Here is a 13847-nt window from a genome sequence, read left to right on the forward strand (position 1 = left end):
TGATGATGATGATGATGATGATAAGAAGGAGGAGGAGGATTTGGATGATGATGAGGAGGAGGAGAAGGAAGATGAGGATTAGGATGAGGATGACTCCAGCACCTCTGACGAAGACGGCTTATTAATTAGGTGCTTGCTTACCGTAACAGCAATATTAATGTTAATGATTTCTGGACATAAGCACCTGCCATTATAAATCTTTGATCAATCCTACAGTTAAATACTGCAAATGTATCTGTTTCTGCCTCCTGCAGCAGAGGCATGTAAGCAGGGTTTTGTTTCTAATTAACACAAATTCTAATCTGTAACTCTTTTTCATTACATCCCACTGCAGACACACTAACAAAAAAGAACAAAGTCGAATAGTACGTAACAGAAATGTCATTGAATTCTTGCCAAAATGAAATCATAATCATGCAATGCACACCTTTAAGCTTTTTTTTTTTTACATTCAGTATAAATACATCATTGAAATTGTTTGGACCAATCTTCGTATATGTAATATTTTTTTGTATTAAATGTTGACAAACCAAGTGAAGTGTAAAATATTTTTGGAACTTGTAATTACTTGTTTATATGACATTTATTGAGTACACAATAGGGCAGCATGTGTGTGTGTGTGTGTGTGTGTGTGTGTGTGTGTGTGTGTGTGTGTGTGTGTGTGTGTGTGTGTGTGTGTGTGTGTGTGTGTGCGCGTGCGTGCGTGCGTGTTGGAGTTCTACATTATTTACAGAATTATCCCGAATAGGATAAAGTAGTTAATAAAGATGAATAAACTAATATTTATATAATAGCATATGCAAAATTCACCAAGTATGATCCTACTTCCACTCAAGTACATGACTTGTGTACTGTGTCAATAATGTATTACTGCTACTATACAAAGGAAGCATAGACACATTTACAGTTACAATGTTATCATTCATAATTAATTTGAATATGTTTTTTTAAACACATAAAGCTCCTTATGCAAACTCACAGGAATGGATCAGAGTGTGCACTTGCTGTTGCACATATCCCCTGACTTAAACAGATGATAAATGCTGACTAGGGGAAACATAATTAATGATCCCACTAGAGATCCAGCCTGTGCTGCAGCTCCACACCACACCAGGGCGATATGGCTCTGGTCCCTTAGAATGACTCCCACCATCACCTTTATATAGGACAAAAGGCCAGTGAAGAGAATCCATGACAGGACCTAGGGCACATGTAAAGCAGTATTATAACACTGACAAAGAGTTAGACCATTTAGCAGAAGATATTGGTGAAAGGACAAATGATTGGTGCAAGAAACAAAGAAGAATTTGTCACTTTGTTCAAATTTCAAGAACAACAAGTTGACAAATTGCTTAATGTGTGTACAAAAAGTAAGTGTGAAGAATTATGAGGAGTTAGAGGGAACTTCAGAACTATCAAAGAGGCTACCCCTGGTCAATAAGTTTGTGACTTACAATTAGAGTTTTTCCTAGTTGTGAGTCTTGAAGCAATGGACAGGGACTCATGACTGCCATAGTCATGTTGTATCCACCACAACCAGTTCCAAGGAAGCACAGAATACCCAGTAACACCAGTGAGCTAGGAAACATAATGAGATAGAAATGGTGTTCTTTAGCTAATTACTGCTAAGTAACTGCTTTGGCCAATGGCAAGAATCGCAAAATAAATTCTAGTACCTTCCAACTGATACACAGCTTGAGCATAAAAGGCTTATGAACCTCACTAAGGGCTTTAAAGTGACAGTTCAGTGTTACTGGAAATTGTACCCACAACCATTTTAACAGTAGTCCGAATATTTAATCAATTCACCACTATTGACCAACATGTTGAACACTTCAAAGTTTGAGAAATGTTTGTGTTAATTACCCAAAGAACCCTTCAGCTACACTCTTCAAAGAGTGTAAACTGTTAATATGGTCAATAAAAAAATATCATGTCAGGTCATGTCAAGTGATTATGATATTATAGCATACCGTTTGGGAGCAAACATGGCGATAAAACAGGCCATTGGATTTGCAAGTGATGATAGCGAAGCAGAAAGGTGATAGACCACATTTCCGTAGGGCATGCAGGAGAACGTTTGTACAGATGGCAGGAGTCCATTGGTTGCGCAATTCGCCCACACAACCATGCAGTAGATAAAGGTGAGCTCGTAATTGGAATAGTACCGCTTCACTATCAGCTTGGGCTGGTCTACAGTGGCACCTTCTTGATTGTTCTTGCCTGAATTGTTTGCTGCCTCGTTTTCCAGACCTCCACTGACTGTTACCACTGTCCCTGGTTCAGACACCAGATCTTCAGTGGAGAGTGTAAACGTTCGAGGGGCATGGTTTAGCAAACCAAATGCACCAAGGCTTATCACCATCATGACCACCAGAAAAGAGAAGAAGATCTCTGTGGAGAAGTTGGGATGTAGGTATTGAGCTTCCAGAGTGGTGTTCTCATGTGCTGGGTTTGAGAGGTTTGATAATGGGTCGGGGACATCAACACATTTGGCCATGCCAACCCCTTGTGCCAAAGCTAGAACCCCAGGCAAAAAGCCACTTAATCCTTCACCAATGAAGTAGGTGGTGATGTATTTGTTCGGGAGTTGCATCATGTAGGGCAGGAAGGTGACAGAGGATGTGCAGTCCACAAGAGACAAAAAGAAAGTGATAATGAAGAATGCCATGCTTCTTGGTTGACCTAAAAACACTGTTGTCTTCTCCCAAAACACTGTCAGAAGGATGCATGCAAATATACCAACTGTCAGCACTGCATAGATCACTAGATTCTCATGTAGTCGACCTGGACACAGTTTATGCACAAGGGTAACTAGGAGAGGCCCGATATTGGCCAGCTGTATAATGACTGTAAGATATGAAGGTAAATCCCATCCCTCTGGTAGAATGTTGACAATTAGTGGCAGCTCCACCCACATTCCATTTATGGCCACCCAAGATCCCAGGCCAAAGGCGCAGGCCAGCAAATGGATATACAGGGACATTATGGGAAGGTGGAATCCTAGGCTAAGGTTTCAGAAATGGGTCTCTTTGCTTCCTGAAGGTATCAGTCCACCACTCCTGAGAGAAGAACAAAACAATAAATATTAAGGCAACCCTTGAGATTTTACTAAGAATAGAAACTATTGAAAAGTTAGGGAAAGGTCCCCTCATGGGACTTTACATAGATGCTTACACTGCTGTTCAAGTAGAGCCAACTAGACCAAAGTGGTCATAAATAACTGCGAGGCTGAGACTTAGCAGGTGCATGGTTTCAAGCTTTTCTTCATAAACATGGTCCCATAGAAGCATCACAGGAAGTTCAGGGTGTCGGAAGTCCTACTTTTAACAGTTCCACTGTTCAGAAGGAAAAGTGGTTGGATTAAACCTTTAAAATTGTTGGAACTAAATTTCATCTCTCAGGAGCTACATGGCCCATATTTATAAGATTAGAATTAGACTACAATCTGAAAATGGGTCAAATAGGGTTCTGAGAGAGGAGATACTAAACTCTGTGATCAGACTAGTGTGATTAGACAAATAAGTGGTAAGAAGCAAAAAATAATTTAAAATAGTTAAATAAAAACAAATTGTGGATACAGGAATAGAAAAAATAGAATTGGTGCATACATTTTTGGATCTAATAAAGTCAGTCATATTCTTGTTAGAAATCATGAGGGAACAAATTCTTGCATTTACTTACAAAGATATAATAAATGTATTACTCTTTTATTACAGCATTATTTACATAATATAATATGCCAAGAAAAAAATAACTATTTAGATAGATAGATAGATAGATAGATAGATAGATAGATAGATAGATAGATAGATAGATAGATAGATAGATAGATAGTTTACATGCATTTACTGGCCACTTTAATAGGAACACCTGTATCCCCTGCTTATTCATACAATTATTTAATCATCCAATCATGAGGCAGCAATTCCATGCATAAAATCAGGCAGATACTGGTAAAAAGATTTAGTTAATTTTTATATCATGACTTGGAAGAGGGACAAATGGTCTGGGTGACTTTGACCATGGTGTGATTGTTAGTGCAAAATTAGCTAGTGTAAGATTTTTCAGTAACTGCTGAATTTCTGGGATTTGCACATTACAGAGTCTGTAGAGAAAAAAAAACTTGTTCTGTTTTTTCCCTAATATCCAAATGTCCATTGAGCCTGTGCCCACTGTGGGCTGACAGGACTGGAAACTTGTATACAGTATAGCAATTGGACTTCAAGGGCTGTTGTGTTTTTGAATTGATTTAATGATTACCAAAGTTGCAAAGGGTGTTTTTTTTATCAACCATAGATTTTGTATCAGCTCAAACCATCTTGGACATTCTCCTTTGAACTTTCTCATCATCAAGGAGTCTCTGCATGAAAAAACGCTGGTCACTGTTTTATGTCTGTTTTTTACACACTCTATTGATTGTTGCAAGTGAAAATTCCAGGGAATCAGCACTTTCAGAATTAGTCAAATCAGCCTGTTTCATGAACCATGCCACAGTCTCTAAGATCACTTCTTTCACAGTTTTATATGTGTGATGTGAACATTATTGATGTGAGTTTTATAAAAAAAAGTGAATTTTGCCTCTGAATTACTTCACCAAAAGTAGGTGAAAGGGCTTCAGCACAAGTGTTTATTACATTTACAGAGTGCAAGTTAAAGTCTCCCTTCAGATTCTGGTGTTTTCTCATTACTTATTAACCACATTATGCAATAAGGACTTGTGTGTGACAAAATCTAAAGAAACCCAGTAAATATAAAGATTACCAATTTTACTGGCACTAATGTTACATCATTACTCAGTAAATACATTCTGCAATTAGGAGCCTATAAGACGAAATTTTCACAATTATTTTCAAACTATGCATGTGTTATATTTAGAGAGCAACCTATGTTTAAGGTCAATCTCATGGCCTTGGAGCTCTAAGAGAACAATGCTTTCTACTGCACCACTGCACGCTTTATTTAGCACTCTACAACTAATTATAGCAATAAATTAATAAATTAATAAAAATACAGTGGTTATGATGTGATATTTTGCTGGCATAGTTTAGTATTTCCTAATAGTGAAGAATCACTACAAATCATTTGAACATTCCACTGCGTGATCACATATACCGTACAGTAAAAAAATCTTCTATCTTGATGGGAGTGGTCTATTCCAGGATGAATAAGTGCACAAGGGCTTACTGCATAGTTTGATGAAAATGTAAAACATGCAAATCACATCCTTCTCAAGCCAAACAAAAAACTGTGGAAAATCTTGGATTAACATCTAACAATCTACAGCTTCATCAAAAAAAGGCCATATGTCCTGCAGTACAGTTCCGGAAAATTGTAGGTGCATTGAAGTTGATCTGGTGGCTTCATTTGAACCCAACACCTATCTAACAGACATCATTTTTACTTAGTGTAATCCAGAAAAGGTCAGTAAAGTTTAAATTTGCATCATATTGTATAATCACTTTGTTGTCTGCATTAATCTTTTAAGAAAATCTATTATTTAAATCAACCAAGTGAACATACGTAATGACTAAATTGCGAAATATGTATTATTATATGATTATATATTGATGATATATATTATGATTATATGATTATAATTATATGAGATCTATGCATAGGCAAAGAGCAATGTTTCATGTATTTCTTGTATTGCCTCCAACAACAATGACTAAAACATAATGAGCTTTATATTGTTTATTATATCTTTAACCTAATAGATTAGCGTAATAAATGATTTTCTAGTAACTTGACCTCTACTTCAGATTCCCACTCAAGAACTTTGTAACAAAAGTAAGGATCGCTGGATGTAGATAAAACAATACTGAATGTAAATGTTTGCCCAGAACCAAATGTCATTTACATTACACATGGCCTGTGCACACACTGATTATAATTCATACTTTCTTGTTGTGACTAAAGCATATATAAATTACCCAAATTCTCAAATTAACCACTATACAAGTCCTATTTTCGCACATTCTTATTTTACCACTATCAGCTCGTAAATGTCTTACTCACAGTTTGAGATAGTAGAAGAAAACTAGTCCAGAAGTCTTGTGGGGTCACACAAATTCACAACACTGTTGAATAATATCTGCAACAAAAGGAAAGAAATACTCCAACACACCTTCAGGAAGAATACAACAATGTAGCACCACCATCCTGCCCTCGCATATTCAGTTGAGGAGTATTGCAGGAGGAGCAACTCCTTCCTACTTACTACTAGTGTAGCATATAATTCATTATTAACCCCATTTTTATGACTGCATTTACAACAGGGTTGCACCACTATGGATACTGTACAAAGTAAGTAGACATGCCAATCCGATCATTTTTGCTGTTCTTAAACTATTACAGTAGTAGAAAGATCCTTTTTATACACATTGTCTACATACAGGTGTGTAGGTATTTAAGAGATTGTATGTGTAAATACACATCATATCATGTATAAGTATTCTGTATATGACAACTGCAGTAGAATTTACAATACATGCAAAGTTCAAATATATACTGTATATATATATATATATATATATATATATATATATATATATATATATATATATATATATATATATATATATATATATATATATATAGGGGTGTGAAAAAGTGTTGTGTCCTGATTTCTTTATTTTTTTTGCATGTTAGTCACACTTTAATGTTTCAGATCAACAAACTAATTTAAATGAGTAAAAGATAACACAAGTGAACACAACATGCAGTTTTTAAATGAAGATTAATTTTAAACCCTATTAAAATTGTGGTTTATTACACCTGAGTTCAATTTCTCGAGCCACACCCAGGCCTGATTACTGCCACACCTGTTCACAATCAAGAAATCTCTTAAATAGGACCTACCTGGCAAAGAGAATGTGCCCAAAAGATCCTCATAAGCTACACAACGTGCCGAGATTCAAAGAAATTCAGAAACAAATGAGAAAGAAAGTAATTCAGATCTATCAGTCTGGAAAAGGTTATAAAGCCATTTCTAAAGCTTTGAGACTCCACGGAACCACATTGAGAGCCATTATTCACAAATAGCAAACCATGGAACAGTGGAGAACCTTCCCAGGAGTGGCTGGCCGATCAACAACATCCAAAGAACGTTGTGCTTCAGTTTATCAGGTCAGACTACTAGTGGATACTTTTAAAATTTGTTGTGAAACACTTGAACTGCTTTTTTATCACTGGACTTGGAACAAGCACAAACTGAAAAGCTGATTATGAAGCTTTCATATTTTGACTTTGTTTTGTTTAATCGATCATGGCTAAACATATATCACAATTACCAATAAGCATGAAATTTTGTGAAGCAAGTTATAAAACTGTTATGATGTTATTATTAACTAAGTACACCAACAAAAAGCTCAGCACTTAGCCCAGTGTCAAAAATCTAACTTGGTTTAGGGCCGTGGGTCAAAAGTAAACAAACATTACTTTTTAATAAATGTTGCTAAGCTTTAAGTTGGTCCCTGGTGGTCTAGTGGTTAAGATGTGGCGCTCTCACCGCTGCGGCCCGGGTTCGATCCCCGGTCAGGGGACCAACCCCAGCGACTCTTAGTGCCGGTCCCAAGCCCGAATAAATGGGGAGGGCTGCGTTAGGAAGGGCATCAAGCGTAAAAACATGAGCCAAATCAAACATGCGGATGATTCGCTGTGGCGACCCCTAATGGGAGAAGCCGAAAGAAAGTTTTGCTATTCTATAAGTTCCTTTCATACACGATTTAATATTTAAAAATAAATACAAAAGAATGTAATCTACTCATGTAATGCAGTTTTATTTTCAAAGTTCCAATTCAGTGAAACTTATTGTAGCATGAGAAACAACCTCATTTATTGTACAATAAACTTTAATGCCTATTACATCTATTCAGTGACCTCTACGTTAACTGGTCCTAATTTCTCAAAGGTTTTTCCAAATGGCATTTTTTTCCTTTTCTCATATATGGCATGACAGGCCAATTCAAAGGTCACAGCAAGGAAATGTCAGCCTGTGGGCACTAGTTCAGGCATTTTCAGGTTTTTTAGTGTAATGATTTATTTATTGTATTGCAGTAAACCCTATTATTTTGGTCAGCGTTGTGGTGCTCATCCCGGAAATACTCAGCTAAAGACTAGAAGGCACCGTGTACTGTATACTATCGTAGGTCACTATGTATATACATTCACATCTCGGTGTCAGGTAGACTCACTCACATACCAGCATGTTTTTGGAAGGTTGGGCAAATTCTAAAAACCCAAAGAAAACCTGTATAGACACAGCGCTGATGTCATGTCAATTCATACAGGAGCTCAATTTACAACATGAATGCAAACAGGCCTACATCACACAATCTTTCTCAATGGTTTTCACATTTATGTACGGTTTTCACTTTTTATTTCATTCTTTAGGAAATTCCTTCTGCCTTCAGTATGTGTGCATTTGCAAATATCAAGACTAGTCATAACATGTAAGGAGTTCTGATGTTCAGAGACCATATTGTACGCAGTTTTAAATATCATTTGACAACTGCAGATTGCAAATACCAAGACTTTACTACCGAACATCTACAACGACATTACAATGCATAAAGCTGTGCTGAATTGCACTCAAGCAAAAGATTTTCGATATGAAAATGACAAAAATACAACCACAAGTCACACTCAATTAGATTATTTATGATATTATACAATCAGATTTTTAACAAACAATAAGAAAAACAAAGATTAGTAAGATGCACAGTATTCAAATGATTTGTCCCATGACGACAAAAAAAAAAACTACTGTTCACTCATCTTTAGTTCAGAAAAATGAGAAAAGGGAGGGACCATAAGGGGGATGTGTATGAGTTGAGGCATGAATTCTTTCCAGATGGGGCTTTTATACGTGTATGAGAGACGGAACAAATCTGACAGACAGACAGAGCAGGAGAGAGTTTGCACGTTTATGAATTCAAGGATGACTGATTGGAGATAGAAATGAAAATGAGTACAAATGAAAACAAAATGCTAAAGGCAGACTGTGTGTGTGTATTTGCAGTATAGTACAGTCTCAGTTGGTGTAAATCTGTCCCTCAGGTGGTTGTGGGAGCTTCATGTTCTCTTTGCACATCATAAGTCGTCTAAGCTCCTGCAGCACCACCCGGATACTGTAGGAATCCTGCCACTTTGCCAGAGATGACACTGCCCTCGGCTCCACCTAAACACACACAAACATGATAGCAGCTCCATTACATGTTCTAAAGGAACATGCTGCATTTAAATTAGGCAGTTAATTAAAGACAAGTACTTAGTAACTCTGGTATAGTGCCTATCATAAGACTTTAAATGCAACAATCGAGGTAAACGGCAAAAACACACAAAATTGTAGTGTATGACTGGAAGAATCTGTCTACAGAAGATGAGTGCAAATTTGACATTTTAATAGAAGAACAAACAGGATGTTACCGGACCTCCTCATAAACATGGAGGTGGAAGCTTAATGGTTTGGGGTTGCTCTGTAGCAGGGATGATTGGACACTTACTCCAGGTGAAAGGAATACTAAACCAACATGGCTACCATCCCATATTTCAACACCATTCAATTCCAACTGAACTGTGCCTAATTGGAGCCTTCACCATACAAAACAATGCATACGTCTGCATGGCACTGTAAGAGTTATTTTAGAGAGCAAACACTCGGCTGGATCTTTCATAAATGGCCCGGCCAGTCACAGACCTAAACCCTATTGAACTGCTCTGGGATTAACTAGATCCTTAAAAAAAAATTTTTTTCAGCTGAATGTTTAGAGAAAAAGGGGGATTTTTCAATGAAAATATACTTTAACATCTGTATATTTATATATTCGTTTGGTCGAAGTAAATCTTTGTACCATAAATGATGAGTTTGTTGCGTATGAAGAAAGGAAACATGTCTCTGTCTCCCAAAAACAATAAAAGTCTAGGTATAACTTTTGAAAGGCACGAGATGCATTACAATGCCCTTTAATTTTCATAAGACTTAGTATTACAGCATGTCACTACAGTGTTTGTGCATTCAGTCGACAGTGTGTGGTTTAGGGCACGGCCTTAAATTCAATCTCGGTGGATGTACTCGCAGCTGTAAGATTAATTGGGTGCGTGAGGAAAAAGCAAACACCAGCCACATTATTGCATCTTCAGAAATGAACTTGGAAAAGCAGATGGTGAAATTCTGAAATGTGTAACAGATTGAAACTGCAATGAATATATATCTTTGAGCAAAAGGTTAAATAATAGACAATTTTTCACAGCTTTCTTTGCTCATATTTACCAAGGGTGGCAATGTATTTAAAGGGCTCTTTATTTCATCTTTCTGTATTTCCACAATAACAATTAACATTCAAGATACAGATCACACATACTTCCACATACACAGTGGCATTTTGTGCTATTTTTTTTGGGACTTGCAGTTTTTATAATTAAAATGATTAAATCTCTCTATATATATTAAATGTTGGTGCAATGGAAATGTGCAAATAACTCAACATGTTCTTGGGGGGGGGAATAGAGGACTCACCACACCGCTTGAGTTGTGTACTCCATTTAAGTTGATCTTTGTCACAAACCGCACAAACGGGGGTGTTTCTGGATATCTGGGTCCACACTCCACTCGCAGACTGTACATCCTGTTCTCATAGATAGTCTGAGAAAAGAAGTCCGACGTTTAGTGTTAGAGCTTTAACCCATTATATTTTACAACAGTGTTTTTTGTTGTATGGAAAATGGAACTGGTCAGAATCATTAAACAAACAAAAAAAAGGATTAATGATCCCTAACAAAGTAAAATGTGATATGCTGGATTTGTTTCAAAAACCCTTTTAAGACAACCTGGTATTCTGGTACATAGCAGAAATGTCAGACTGACACAGAGGATGTGACTCATCATACTTAAGAAAGCAAGAGAGAAGTTACAGATGACTGGCAGATTAAAAGTCTGAGAAAAGTGAATTCTAGTTTATACAACAGGGCAGTGGGAAGGTCTTGCAAGAACCTGTGGTGACTATGTCAACCTCGAAAATGAGTACAGACCAAATACTTGTAACTGTGTGCACAAGCAGGTTGTATTAGATCCAGAAGAGGACATTCTTTCTGTGTTGTGAGATATACATACAAAAAAAAATAAAAGAACCCAAACTGATTACACCAAACTAAAATACTACGTCACTTGATAAGATGTTGCTGGTACTGTACCAGTGACAAACAATAATGATGTCAAGAAACCTCTTTGGGTGGAAGAAAAATAGAAAAACTTTTCAAAATGTACCAGAAAGTATTGTGTATTTGAATATTTATTCGTCTGTATTAAACCAGTCCTTCTGACAAGTTGAACAGAAAAGTTAGCTATTTTGCAACAAAAATTCTAGAAAGTAACTGCAGAGTACTTGGGAGTAACTGTAGAGAACCTCTACTGGAGTAGTACAACAGCAGAATGCACCAAATGAAGTTTTAAATGAAGTTTCATCACTACCTACTGCTTTATAAGCACACTGAGAATGTCAGAATTAAACCCAGTTGAAGCTGTCAGTCTCTAAGTCATGCAGCAGAAGTAATCAGCCCAGAGCCAGTGAAGGAGAAATAGAATTGATCATTGATAACCCTATAAATCTTGCTACACCTTATGGCCAAGAAAAATTCCACCTGTGTAAAAGAAAACTGTATTTAATATATGCTGGCCTGGTGGGCTGTTATGAGTGTGGTGTATAATGTGTTCTACTGCAGTAAACGTTTGAGTAAAAGAACAAATTATTACAGGGGAAAAAAAGAGAAAGCAATGAGAGGTAGGAAATGCCGTCATGTTTCTATTATGAACATTCATGTTTGCTGTGATCTAATATTGGTTCCCCGCAAAATATTACGCATTTACCCAGCATAAATGTGTACGGTTATAAACTGCCTGTCCAAAATAAATAAAAAGGCACACACGTGGCATCATTTCAATAAGCTTCTGCAATGTTACAACATTTATTCCCATACAGAGTTGCAGTCATTTTTCACCAAAAACTTGTATTGATGATGGGAGAGTCAGAAAGGTGCAAAGTTGTTCCCAGCACATACCGAAGATTCTCGATGGGGTTAAGGTCTGGACTCTGTGGTGGCAAATCCATGTGTGAAAATGATGTGCCATGCTCCCTGAACCACTCTTTCACAATTGGAAGCCTGATGAAATCTGCCATTGTCAGCTTGGAATATGCTCGTGCCATCAGAGAAGAAAAGATCTCTATCTAATCTATCCTTTGGTGGAATAACCTGGTCATTCAGTATATTCAGGTAGTCAGATGACCTCATTCTTTGGGCACAAAGTTGCTGAACCCGGACCTGACCAATTGCAACAACCCCAGATCATAGCACTGCCCCCCACAGGCTTGTACAGTAGGCACTAGGCATTATAGGTGCATCAGTTCATCCGCCTCTCTTCTTACCCTGATGCCATCACTCTGGAACAGGGTAAATCTGGACTCATCAGACCTCATGACCTTCTTCCATTGCTCCAGAGTCCAATCTTTATGTTTCCAAGCAAATGTAAGACTTTTTCTGATTAACCTCGCTGATAAGTGATAAGATTCACAGCTGTTTAGTCCCAATCCCTCGAGTTCCCTTTGCACTGTGCGTGTAGAAATGCTCTTACTTTCACTATTAAACCGTGAGTTCCGAGTTTTTTTAAAGATTCGATTTCACAAAACGTTTAAGCGATCGCCGTTTTAACGTTTAAGTGATTTTTTATTTAATTTTTTTTACAGACCGCATTTCTTCCTCGAAGATGATGGTTCCCCCACTATACTTCCAGTTTTTAATAATGCGTTGGACAGTTCTTAACCCAATTTAACCCAACTGGAAAAGATAACCATCTTTTCCACGAACAGAGGATGTGTCCTCCAACATGGTTGTTTAAAAAATGAGAAGCTACTCACTGCATCAGTTAGGGTTAAAGAACTTGTCAGCTGAAACAATCATCCATACAGTAATTATCCAATAGGAGGCTCTTACCTATTTGCTAAGTTAAATCCAGGTGGTGACTTTTTTTTTGGACGGGCAGCATATAAGTGTTTAACCAATAAGAGGCTGATTATGACACCAGCGTCTTACCCGTGGTGGTCCGATGATCATGCCTCTCCAGCGAGTGAGGGTCATGTCATCGTCATCCTCCAGCCCCCAGCTCACAGTTCCATCCCCCACTCCCTTCTGGCCTTCCTCCAGCTCTTCCAGCAGACGGAAGTTGCGTGGCACCTTCACGCCTAACCACATAAACACACATTACAACATTATTGAAACACTTAAGCTCAAAGCAGTAGATATATATTCCAAAGACTTTTTTTTTTAACTGCAATATCTTAAAAATAATTAGTTCATGTATAAATTCCACCGATCTCTCAATTCTCTCTCTAAAAATAAAAAAATCCAACTGCTCCTGCATCCTGCAGTGCAACATGGTTCACATGATTTTCACCCAAACACTGCTGATGACCGAGTTCTAGCGGAAAGCCAGAATCCAATCGGGCAAGGGTAATCTGTATCTCACACAGCTCAGACCGAGTGTTTTCATTCTTTAGCTCTCTGTTGTTGCAGGCATGAAGGACTTTCACTGTTTCTTTCAAGGGCATCTGTCCCAGGAGGCCTAAACCTGTGAAATTCTTCTTTTAAAATGAGCCAGGATGCATTTGTCATGGTGCACTTCATTCATCTCGTTCTCCCTTCTGCAAGTTTGCACAAGCATCACCGAAAAGCTCGGATGCCATCTGCATTACCTCATCTGTCTTTCATTTACTCACTCACTCACTCACACACACACACACACACACACACACACACACACACACACACACACTGCGGTCCCCTGATTTTGT

General features: G+C 37.6%; 2 protein-coding genes across 4 annotated transcripts in view; both read right to left on the reverse strand.

Moving 5' to 3' along the window:
• Positions 1-472: 472 nt before the first annotated feature.
• slc52a3-1 (solute carrier family 52 member 3-1) lies at positions 473-6447 on the reverse strand. 2 transcript variants are annotated; one of them, XM_083555408.1, is made up of 5 exons: positions 6131-6447; positions 3178-3338; positions 1974-3062; positions 1455-1578; positions 473-1201 (listed from the first exon to the last, which is right to left on the reverse strand). In XM_083555408.1, the coding sequence occupies exons 3-5, from the start codon at positions 2984-2986 to the stop codon at positions 989-991; spliced, it is 1350 nt and encodes a 449-aa protein (XP_083411534.1). In that variant the 5' UTR covers positions 2987-3062; positions 3178-3338; positions 6131-6447; the 3' UTR covers positions 473-988. The 2 variants fall into 2 exon arrangements, with proteins under 2 accessions (XP_083411534.1, XP_083411533.1); XM_083555407.1 differs by having other exon boundaries at positions 6022-6447.
• A 1905-nt stretch (positions 6448-8352) lies between these two features.
• LOC310733945 (ubiquitin-conjugating enzyme E2 variant 1-like) overlaps positions 8353-13847 on the reverse strand; it is a 6852-nt gene continuing 1357 nt past the window's right edge. For both annotated transcript variants that reach the window (XM_083555487.1, XM_083555488.1), the window contains exons 2-4: positions 13090-13238; positions 10523-10648; positions 8353-9184 (exon numbers count right to left, since the gene is read on the reverse strand). In XM_083555487.1, coding sequence (XP_083411613.1) covers positions 9038-9184; positions 10523-10648; positions 13090-13238 — 422 coding nt within the window. In that variant the 3' untranslated portion in view covers positions 8353-9037. The remainder of the gene's footprint in view (positions 9185-10522; positions 10649-13089; positions 13239-13847) is intronic.

This window comes from Silurus aristotelis, assembly GCF_946808225.1.
Source record: "Silurus aristotelis genome assembly, chromosome: 11".
Classification (NCBI taxonomy): Eukaryota; Metazoa; Chordata; class Actinopteri; order Siluriformes; family Siluridae; genus Silurus; species Silurus aristotelis.